At 45.2% G+C, this 11,093-nt stretch overlaps 3 protein-coding genes across 3 annotated transcripts; 1 reads left to right on the forward strand and 2 right to left on the reverse strand.

Annotated features, from left to right (window-relative positions):
• Positions 1–3,792: 3,792 nt before the first annotated feature.
• On the reverse strand, positions 3,793–5,253 carry LOC6898281 (uncharacterized). Its single transcript, XM_002138310.3, has 2 exons — positions 5,094–5,253; positions 3,793–5,039 (listed from the first exon to the last, which is right to left on the reverse strand). The coding sequence occupies exons 1-2, from the start codon at positions 5,139–5,141 to the stop codon at positions 4,056–4,058; spliced, it is 1,032 nt and encodes a 343-aa protein (XP_002138346.2). The 5' UTR covers positions 5,142–5,253; the 3' UTR covers positions 3,793–4,055.
• A 2,165-nt stretch (positions 5,254–7,418) lies between these two features.
• On the forward strand, positions 7,419–9,677 carry lms (lateral muscles scarcer). Its single transcript, XM_001360510.4, has 3 exons — positions 7,419–7,749; positions 8,637–8,785; positions 8,846–9,677. The coding sequence occupies exons 1-3, from the start codon at positions 7,497–7,499 to the stop codon at positions 9,593–9,595; spliced, it is 1,152 nt and encodes a 383-aa protein (XP_001360547.2). The 5' UTR covers positions 7,419–7,496; the 3' UTR covers positions 9,596–9,677.
• Positions 9,678–9,883: 206 nt separating this feature from the next.
• On the reverse strand, positions 9,884–11,002 carry LOC26532949 (uncharacterized). The gene is made up of 4 exons (XM_015183937.2): positions 10,552–11,002; positions 10,335–10,490; positions 10,108–10,275; positions 9,884–10,040 (listed from the first exon to the last, which is right to left on the reverse strand). Exons 1-4 carry the CDS (start codon positions 10,609–10,611, stop codon positions 9,885–9,887), a joined length of 540 nt encoding a protein of 179 aa, XP_015039423.1. The 5' UTR covers positions 10,612–11,002; the 3' UTR covers position 9,884.
• Positions 11,003–11,093: the final 91 nt, after the last annotated feature.

The following is an 11,093-nucleotide window of genomic DNA, read 5'->3' on the forward strand; positions in this document are numbered from 1 at the left end:
ATAGCATAAAATAAACAGTGCTGCCAGAATTTTTGGAGTCAACACGAACTAGTGGCAGCATTGGTTGCCATGTGATGACACTTCTGAACTAGTTCGATAGTGCAATTTAAAGGCAATATTTTTTGAACTGGCGAAAATATTGATATCGATATCAGATACCGATCGAAATCGGCGGTTAAGTTCCTTTATTTTCAAAATTGTGGTTTTTGTTGTGGGTGAAAGAAAAAAACGGTTTAATGCGGAGTTTCTGTGTTTTGTTTTTTTAATTTTTCTTAGTATTTTATTAATAATTTTAATTCCTATTTTTTGTATTATCTAGACACATCTGCAAGGAAGAATCGTCCAAGTAATTCGCTTAGCGGACGTTTTTGATCAACTCGCCTTGTCCAGGCCTCCATCTGAGCGGAGAAGATGTCCTTCCACACGGGTCCGATCCTCAAGACGTTGATGAGGCGGTCTGATGTTACCCCTTGGCCTCGCAGCGCTGTTGTATCCTCGCAGCAGAAGTGCTCCAAGAGTAACTGTATTAGGGCTACATCACCGCCAGATCCCAGCGCTCTCCTCACCAATATTCTCCGAATGTGTCTTATCTTATCTTCGATGTCTTCGATCGATCTATAAACCTATTCGAAAATTTGATATATGTATATAGTATATTTTCTAAAAACAATGCACGAAACTGCACAACAAATGTAAAAAAGAGTGGATTTAAAACGCTTGGATATTATAAGTATATTCCCAGCCTCTGCGGCAGGATGTTGGAGTCGCGACACTCTGACGACAGACTGGAATTCCCAAGATCTGCCCCCAAAGCAGATGCCCCCAAAAACTAGCCGACATTCCTAGAGAGCTGGCGCCAAAAGGCGTGTCGCTAATTGTCCCTAAACGACGGCACTAGGCGCCAACTTTCCAACAGGAAGTCAGGGGAAATTCCAAATAGGAATGGGAATGGCATCGGATCTGAGTCGCCTGTGGCTGTGACTGTGGTTGTATCTCCGAATTTTGACCATTTAGTTGCCACATCATAGCTAATAATAAACGCTAATTAAGCACTTCTGTGACAACACCTGTATTGTGAGACACTGAAGCACCCCTCTAATGACAATAAATCGCCCGCTAAGTGTCACCGATGAGCATCTGCATCTCAAGCAGATTCCACTCCACTCCAGAGCGGGGAGCAGGGCAGGCAGCAGGGAGGAGAGGCTATAGCTAGGCCGCTTCTAATTAATTTATGATTTTCCTCACCGCATTAATCTCCCTCGGATGGCGGTGCGGTGCGGCGATGGCGTCTCGAGGCGATGTCGCGAGCCCCAAACAAGACAACAACAAACAAAATGTCACGCAGATGTGGCCGCAACAATGGGGGGGTGGAAGGGGAACCTGGAACCGTTTTGGGGCATGGTGTGGTGTGGTTTTTGTGGCATTAGGAGGGCTCATGTTCGGGTTAGACATTTGTCATAATTACATAAGTAGGATCGCGTCAAACAAAAGGAATTAGTTGGCTCAGAGAATCGATCAAGGCAAGAGATACACATGCATACATAGTAGTAGTGCTTCAGGAGAGACCAAAGATCCGCAAAAGAAGCGCCAGGAATACTTTCTTGGGAATTAATTAAAACATATGCTCATCACTTCGGGCCATAAATCTGCCAGGGACAATTATCAGGTTCAATTTGTGCGTGAAACTGTTTGATATCACACAGACAAGGCGCAACGGGGAGGGGAGTACGAGAGTACAAGAGTACAAGTTGCAGCAGCCATTGCCGATGTCAATTAGTAGAGTATAGCATCTCTCCCCCAGAGCCCCTAGGCCACCCCTTTTACTGGGCAATTTGCCGCCACTCGAGAGGGGAGTGCGTTTGGCTCATTAAAATGCCGGGCCGGGCACAATTGTTGGAAATTGTTGGAAATTGAGGGAAAAACTCTACTCCCCACCCAACAGGGCCATCGATGCGTTGAGGTGGCAACACCACACACACACCACACCGATCTCTTACTGTACTTTCCTTCTTGAATCCCGTATCTGTCAGATCCACGGACGGGGAGGCCTGAGTAATTGCACCAAATTAATTGCCCGCCGCCTGTCAGGGCTCACATTGTCTGCTAATTTTTTCTCCCGATCGCAATGCCCGAGGGAAAGTTGTCGTTTAATTGCCGCCATCAGCAGCCCATGGATTCAAATCGATTCTACTTTTGGCTACAAAAAAAAGACGCGATACTCTCCAGCCCAGTCCGTAAAAGCAAAACCACAAAATATACACGGAAATCTGAGTCCGGTCTGAGTCGGTCCCTCTTCGCCCGATTGTGTCATAAAAAAACGAGAGCACTTTTATATGATTTAAACTGCATGTTTTGTACAAATCTAATTTGATAATTGGTTGTAATTTATGAGTCTTGTCTGCTCTCTGGAAAGCATAAACACGACACGGAATAGCGGAATGACGGAATGACGCCTTCAACTCCACGTACTCCTCCCCAAACATGTTTCTTGGAACAGGGAGCCGGGAGCCGGGAACCAAATTCGAAACGAGCGCACATTAAATTAATAATATGCAGTGTTCATTCTCTCTCATTTTTTCTTAATTATTATTTATATCTGTCATCCTATAGAGGGCGTAGAGGCTTCTGTGGAACTCCCGACTCCTGGGGAATTTTTTATGAATGAAATTAAATGCTGACATTAGCTGGTTATTTGTAGAAGGAGAAGACAAATCGACATAAAATCGAGTTGTACGTGGATCCATAAGAACGGCTTTTTCCCTTTATATTAGGACATTTTAAAGCGCTAACATAACTGACTGAGAGGCGCTACCGCATGACGCGTGGCAAGGAAAGGATAGAGATTATTCTATTAATCTTGCAGATTAAAATATGGAGAGGGGTTCTCCCTTCTGTGGTCCACAAGAAAAATATAAATTAAAACCATCATATAAGTTAAATATGCGAAAAATATGTTTCAGCAAAAGCTACATATACATATGAGAGTGCTATTTTCAGTAATTTTGAGGTGATCTTAATTTTTTTAAGTTGGTTTATATCTGCACTTTTTAAAGTAAAATTAAAAAAACCCAAGTGAAGTGATGAAAAAAATTACATTACATACAGCATTTCCTAAGGAACCTTTTGTATAAGTTATTGCGAGTCATTAGATATATTATATATAAAGAATGACTTTTAACTGTTCAGGATAAGAAGGTTGGTGCATTGCAGTGCTCAGCTGCCCAAGGACTTGAAAAACGTCCACAATAATGGATTTTGGAACCGAAAAATCGCCCAAACATTGAAGTGTTCCAAGGTTATGATGGATAATGTAATAAAACCCAAGACTCTAGAGATATGCTGAGATAATCAGGAATAAATAAAAAAAACCCTTCTAAAATACGAATAATATTTATATCTAGCAATCTAAAGTCCAAGATGATATCAGTCGCTGTGGATCAAGTTAAAATGGCCTGTGAAGATTGGCGCAATATCCTGTGGTCGGATGAGACTAAGTGTACTATTTGGTACCAGTAAACACCAACTTGAAGAACTTAAATCTATTAAGCACGCAGGAGGATCAATTATAGCATTTATTTGGCTGCCATAATCAATCTATCAAGTCAGATTAAGCATCCCAGATTAATCCCGTTCTAACCGATAACTCCAACTGGAAATAGATATCTGATCATGTCCAGGACTGGCAAGATATCTCTGACACATTCCACAGGTCCTCCGCACCTCGGACAGTGGAGTGGATGAAATGGGTGGCATGGCAAGCAGCGGATCTCTAGATTTCTCCATCACTTGATCTGCTGTGTTAGTCTTTTATGTAATGGAAAAGTAAAGTAGAAAAATATAATGCTTGGAGAGCTATGTTTTTGTTTCGACTAACAGAAAGAGCAGAGACCTTTCCAGATCAATTGTGCGATGGATAGAATGTATCCGGGACTCTACGTGCAGGTCTTAACCGCCTAAGACTAATCACTTAGCTCATTGTTCTTACAGTTCTTTAGATACACCAGATAAACAACTTTAATGATTTTGAATTGTTGTCAGATTGGTGTCTGCGTCTGCTATATCAATTTATACGGTAGCTCTACTCTCATTTGGGGGTGGTAATAGCCGTACTGATGCAGTGGATACTTGGGTATTAGATACTCCATTCGCATATTCCGCAATATGGCGCAATTGTTGTACAGTAACCAATCGTCCATCGCCGACACGTGGCAGGCCTCCGATCTGCCCATCTTGAAGAGCTCCCTTCGGAAGTCCAACCAGATGGGCCTGTACGAGGAGAACACGTGGAAATTGGGCGTTACGTTCCTTAGGATACGGCGCTGCAGCCACTTGTACACCTTGGGCTTGTTGTAAATTGTCGACAGGCCACGGCACACTTGGGTTTGCGGCTTGTTATAGTACATTTGGTAGTGCCCATGATATGGAGTGTCCATGATTATTTCTGACATGCTGTTCTTGATTTTGTAGTGCATTCGCGTATCTTGCCAAAGTACTCCGAACGTAACACCCCAAGGATTGAATACCCAATTGCCCATATGGTCGCTCTCCATTCGGGGTATCGATATCGTTTTCTCGAAACTTTTGGTTCGTATTTTACCCTCGCCTGCTCTAGGTGATATTGCTGGTGCTGGTGCTGGTGGTGATGCTTTTGCTGGTGCTTCTCCTTCTCCTTTTGCTTTTGGTTTTTTAGCCTTGGGCATGGCCCAGAAGTTGAGAGCCCCCTTTGTGAGATTACCACGGACCATGGGGCGCTTAGTTGCAGACACCTTCGTGGTCGCTGGTGCCTTGTCCGCCGTGCGCAGCTTGCTCTGATAGGCGACAGGAAACAGGCCCATTTTTCCACTTTCCGGTTCCTGTCCGCGGTATCCCGAGTTATCGGCAGCCGCCTCCAGGTCCTGGAGCTGCACTTGGGCTTGAACCGCCTCAGACTTCGATGGGACTGTCATGTTCGGCGGCACGGAGCTCTGGTTGCTGCTCGCATTCAAAGGTTCGCCCAGGGTCAGGGACAGGGGTATCCCATGGACAATGAAAGGCAAAACCTGGAAATGCAACGAGTTTTTGGCAACAAGGCGGCTGGGATGTGGAAAACTTACGCTTATTAGGCATCCGAGGCCGATAAACACTGCATAAATTTGATACATTGTTTGTACAACTGTACAATTTTCCCTGAATGAACAATAAATAGTGTGTTTGCGCTCTTCTTTGCAATTAAAGTATACAAAACTAACTAACTAGTAACTATGGAACACAAATTGTAATGAAATATCTAGATAGGGCTACTACTGTTCCTGGAAATTTAGGGATATACCCCATACCCTTTGGATACATTTTCCGTGTTGAAGATACATTACCCTTGCCCTGTCCTGCCCTATTAGTTTGTCACACAAATTAGACCATGAGGCAAACAAACAGACAGCCCAACGAATTAATCAGGCTACAATTTCCCAAAGAGTTCAATGCACGCCACGCCCCGCCCCATGGAAAGAAGGAAGGTCCAATGTTCACCTTTGACGTAATCGGAAACCGAAAACCAAAACCGTACTCTGAAGACCCCGAATGGCGTGGGAGTGTCAGGTCGTCAGATACTCGAACTCGATACAGATGTTTACTCGAAGATCGATGTGGATGGTGGATGCTGTGATGCTGTGATGCCCGACACCCCGCAGGACCTGAGTGCATCATTAGCGGAGTGCGATGACAAAAAAAGAAGGGACAAAAAACTGGAGGACAGACTGCACCACGCGACTGCGACTCCGTCTTCGTCTTCGTCTCCGTGTCCGACTGTGATTTATGCTGCGTGCGCCTGACAAACACTTGAGAAGTGATGATTTATAATGGAGATGCATGCTCGGTTATTAATTAAATTCTGACACGGTTGCGCTCCATTTAACGTTAAATGCGAGGGAATCGGATGGGAGCCGATCTTGGGATGGGGATGGGGACAGAAACAGGAACAGGGATAGGCATTCAGATAGGGATCTCAGGCGATAACTGGCCAAAGGGCTAACAAATTGTTAATTGATTCGAGATGCCACGGCACCCAGAGACCCCAGAGAGCCCAGAGAGACCAGAGAGCCAAACACACTCCCCGTCTGGCAGAGGAATTTGAAATATGGCAAGCAATAGTCGAATATTCATTAAGCGCAATTATGAAAATTAAGTTGTCATTTTGATTTGAATGCCCGCGACACTCGGGCATGCGGTCCCATAACCAGTGCCCCCAAGCCGCAAGCCCCAAGCCCCAAGCCCCATGCCCCCAGACGGGGCATGGGCAGGGGCAGACGTCGAGTATTCTCATTAAATTAAATCAAAATGACAGCGCAGCCCTGCTAAATGGATGCCTTGCGATTCGTCCTCTCCCTATCCATTCCAATGCACTGATCCCAGAGTGATCTGCTTCTCTGCCCCTCGGCCTCTGCCTTTTGCTCCGAGTCTGGCGACTAATTAACGTGTTTTCACATATTTTGTTCAAATCGTGCGTGAATAATGAAGACGTTATCACACCGCCATCCAGCACCCTGTAGTAAGCGACGTGGAGCTGGCTACCCGCCAATTGGAAACCAGTGTCTGCCGTACCACCAGCTAATTTCTCAAGATCCACCGCCCCTCACCGCCCCTTCCGAGTGTGCTGCTGGCTCTCTGAAGATATCGCACCGTATTAGATCGGAACTGCTCTGAATTATGTGTTCATAATTTCGAATTAATGAACGTTTTATTTGGGGCCTCTGCCAGAGTAGGTATAAAAGTGTCTCCATATATTTCTTGACCCATTCTCAGGTGGAGATGACCAAGAAAATGTGGCTGTAACCTTTCTTTATTGAACGATAAAGTGTCCTCTTCAGCACCCACTGAAGCAACCAGTGGGAGAAAACAATGTTAATACTGAATACTTTCCTTGCTATAATAGATCACAAAAGGAATACAAATACTCTGAAGATCTGCTCCTAATGGAGACACGTGTCCGCATAATTTCGATCACATGCTCATTAATCAGAGGCATGAAATATGTGTGATTGCAAACGTATTAAATATATTTAGCAATGCCATCAAAATATTAAATAGCGCTACTTGTAGACAATTAGCCAAAAATTATGGCTTTTAATCATAGCCGAGATGTGAGAGAACGAAGACGAAAATATATGGTATAGGGGAATGTTCGAAAGACACGCCCAGACACCCAAACCATTTCACACACATGTTTTAAAAATAAACCCACATGTGTGTCTGCTTCGCTCTGAATCGGATTCGGAATCGGAATCGGCTATGTCTGTTTCTGTTGCTCCCACGAGGACAAACAGACAGCTGCGGAGAGTGTGAGGGAGAAAGAGAGAGTGCGACTGAATATAGCCGAGGCCACGCCCCGCCAGGCATCGCCCGGTTGCCAAGATCCTGCACTTCGAAATATTCAAATTAGTTTTCCGAAACCACTCGAGGCGCGCTGTTGTTTTGATAGCCATCGCAGAGGCCAAAAGACCCAATTCAAGATCGGTTCAAATATGAATTCCCAATCGGCGGCGCGTCGGTATCCGCACAGTTTTTCGATCGATCAGATTCTGGCCAAGCCGGAGCTGCGTGCCTCCAATAGTTTCGAGCTGATCGGCGCGTCACAGGCGGCGTCGCAGGATGACAGTGGAGGCGGCAGCATCTGTGATGTGTCGCGCGTCTCCAGTCCGGCAACATCGAGCTGCCTGGAGGATGCTCTGGACGATGGCAAAAGTGATATAGATATCGCCTCAGACGACGGCAACGGTGCGTATGATTGATGGAAGTGGACTGCAGAACAGCTGTGAGAAGAGGTCCGGAGAAATCTATAAAATGGCTGTCTTATTGTGCTTTTTAAGGAATTTATAAGGAATACCTAATTTTTGAGAGGATTTTATGATTATAACTAAATGCCAGTTGCGCATAAAAGATGGTATTTTCGTCCAATTAAGGATACTGATTCTCTGCAAAGATTGGATCTAGGGATGGGAACGAGCAGAGAAACAAAACTGTCCCGAAACTTCCTTTGTTTCTTGGGGAATGTATAAGGATACACTCTTTGCACCTTATACATATCGAGACTTTTGACCCAAAGGCCCAAACGCCAATCTCTCAGGCTTTGTTACTAATGATATTGGTAATTCCACCTGAACGAACGCCGCCATGGCTGAGTGATCTCATCTGTCAACTGTGCGATCAAGAAACAAATGGTCAAAAATTAGCTTGAGAGGTGACAGAAAATACAGAAAGAAAAGCCCGACGCCGTCACATACGAGTAGCTAATGATGCAGTTGTCAAAGCGGGTGCGGGATCGGAAAAGATCTGAAAGAAAAGGTATAGGTGGAGGGCCTCCAACCGTAGAGAAGGAATTTATATGACAATTTGTTTTCGGTCAGCCAAGAGAATGCCACGCCAAATGGCCAATTAGAGGCAATGGCTGAATGAGATGCAGCTTTTTGATTGAAACGCTTGAGTGGTTGCCAACAAGGGATTGGGGCAGCCTTGGTAACGGATCGACAAATTACAATTAGCAGCAAATAGTTGGCACCTCTCCCTGGCAACGGAAGAGCGGAATGCCCGCTGTCGGTAGCAATAAGTGTCTTTGAATCAATGAAACAATTTCGCATTCATTCATTAACTCCTTCCGCTTGCAGCACTCGGCGATGATCGAAAGAAGCGTCCGCGAACGGCTTTCTCGGCGGCCCAGATCAAGGCCCTGGAAACGGAGTTCGAGCGGGGCAAGTATCTATCGGTGGCCAAGAGAACGGCGCTGGCAAAACAGCTCCAGCTGACGGAGACGCAGGTGAGGGCACAACTCAACCCCAAAAGGCAGTCAGTTCTCTTCTAATAACACCTTGTGCAGATCAAGATCTGGTTCCAGAATCGTCGCACCAAGTGGAAGCGCAAGTACACATCGGATGTGGAGACCCTGGCGTCCCACTACTACGCCCAGCTGGGGATCGGGGGCTTGGCCAGACCCATGGTGGTGGGCGATCGCCTTTGGCTCTTCAGTCAGACGCCCGCCGGCCCCACACCCATCCAGTCCATCATGCTGAACGGCAGTGGGTCCGCCCCTCCAATGGCGGCAGCAGCGCCGCCAATGCGTCCGTATCCACAGAGTGGGGGAATGCCTCCCCTGCCGGGACCCAGTGTCATGGAGAGCGCCCGCAATGCCATTCTATCCCGTGGACAGCCCCTCAACTTTGCTCTGCCCTTTGGCGTATCCAAGTCGTCGGCGGGTGGAGTGCCCGTGTCCCCGTCCAGCTATGTGCCGCGCTGCAAGTCCTATGCGGGCGGGTTCATGAACTACGCCCCGCCACATCCTCAGAGCGAGGCCTATCTCCAATTGAAGTACGCCACCCTGACACCGGAAACGGAAGCGGAAACCGGCTCGACCAACGGCCTGGCCGAGCTGGAGCGCGTCTTTGGCGACGCGAATGCCAACTTTCTGCAGCACCGGAGCGTCCCTGGCACAGGAGCCGGAGGCGCCACGTCCTATGGCCACGAGGCATTGGGCCAGGCCCAGCGCAGCCGTAGACCCACGCAATCGGAGTCCGAGTGCAGCGACATCGACTGCGAGCAGCTGGACGAGGATGAGGCGGCGGCGGAGTAGCCTAATATTTGGATACAGTTACGGATTACGTGTTGTCTTAAGAATTCTATGTATGTTCCACACTAAAATGTGCTCCTACGAATTTAACGTGTTATGTGGTTTGTCTGTGCCGAGGGATTCGGATTCGTCTGCCAAGGAATGGACAGGAATAGGAAAAGATAGGATAATTGGATGGCCAAATTATGTAAGAATGATGCGAAGCATACCCTTGAAGCATAATGGCTTCGAATGAACATTGGATTGGATTTACAGAGGCATTTAATACATATATATTTGTCAAGTTCATAACTCAAGAGAGAGTGAAATAAAATTTGGTCACAGCCCGATTGATGTCGTAGGCAATCCAGTTTACTTCTACCATATAATCACCATCCGGAAATGGTAGCACTACAGAAAATTGGTGATTTACAGATTCAGTGTTTAACTTTTCCAAGATAATAGCATGCTGGAAGCGGAAAAATAGTTGCAATTATTACCAATTGTGTTGGCGAGCCTGTAAGGGATTAACTTACATTGAAGGGGCACGTATGGTTTACATTAAGAAACGGAGCGTTCCAAGAATAAAAAAAATTTAAGATTGGATTTTTTTGAGGATCCTTAAGGAATTTACAGGCATCCACAGTGATATTGTACATGAATGGCCTATAGCCATTGAATCGTTTGTGCAGTGCTAAATTTACCTGAGATTTCAAATTGAAATTAGTTACAAAAACTTGCTCTATTTCGGCATTGCACTTACATTTACTTTCCTTACTGGCTTCTGGTACAGGTTACATTTAAAAGATAAATATTTGTAGGTCCGATTCACCGATTTCAGGTAGCAGTACTCAAAGTCAGAAAATTCTTTATCATACGAAGTACATACAATGTTGGTAAAGTCGACCTTCGAAGTGACCTGCAATATGTTGTATAGTTTTTAGAATGGATCATAGCTGGTTGAAGATGGTTTTACTAACCTCGATGACCACATATGATACAACAATGATTAGAACGAAAACTTTTATATTGTGGGACATCTTTAAACTTCGAAAACCCAAATGGAACTACGGTGTCCCAACGAATTCCAGTTAAACTCTCGCTTACAATCCCATTTAATCGATTCATCTTCACTCTAATTTATTAAAAAAAATATATATCTTTATGCTTCACCTATTGTATTGTATTGTATAAATTAATGACGCCAATGGATTGCGCAATTATTTTTCCTAGATTTAATCGACTTTTGAGGCATTTTGGCAATACAGTATACTTGCAAATTTGATTTCTCAACTATCCTCAGGATTTTTGTGAGCGCAAATTTGTTTCAATTTAAAACGGAAAAAAATGTTGCTATTAGCATGTTGAGCAACACCAGTAAGCATTAAATGTTGCTTTTACAATGCTGCGAATTTGGTAATTTCAGGTTCCACTTATTGCCGCCCAGTGGCGCTGTTGCGATAGTTGGCCGCACGGCTGTTTGTGGAAAATCGATAACAGTCGTTATATTCGAAACTCCGTT

The sequence above is a fragment of the Drosophila pseudoobscura genome, chromosome 3 (assembly GCF_009870125.1).
Source record: "Drosophila pseudoobscura strain MV-25-SWS-2005 chromosome 3, UCI_Dpse_MV25, whole genome shotgun sequence".
Classification (NCBI taxonomy): Eukaryota; Metazoa; Arthropoda; class Insecta; order Diptera; family Drosophilidae; genus Drosophila; species Drosophila pseudoobscura.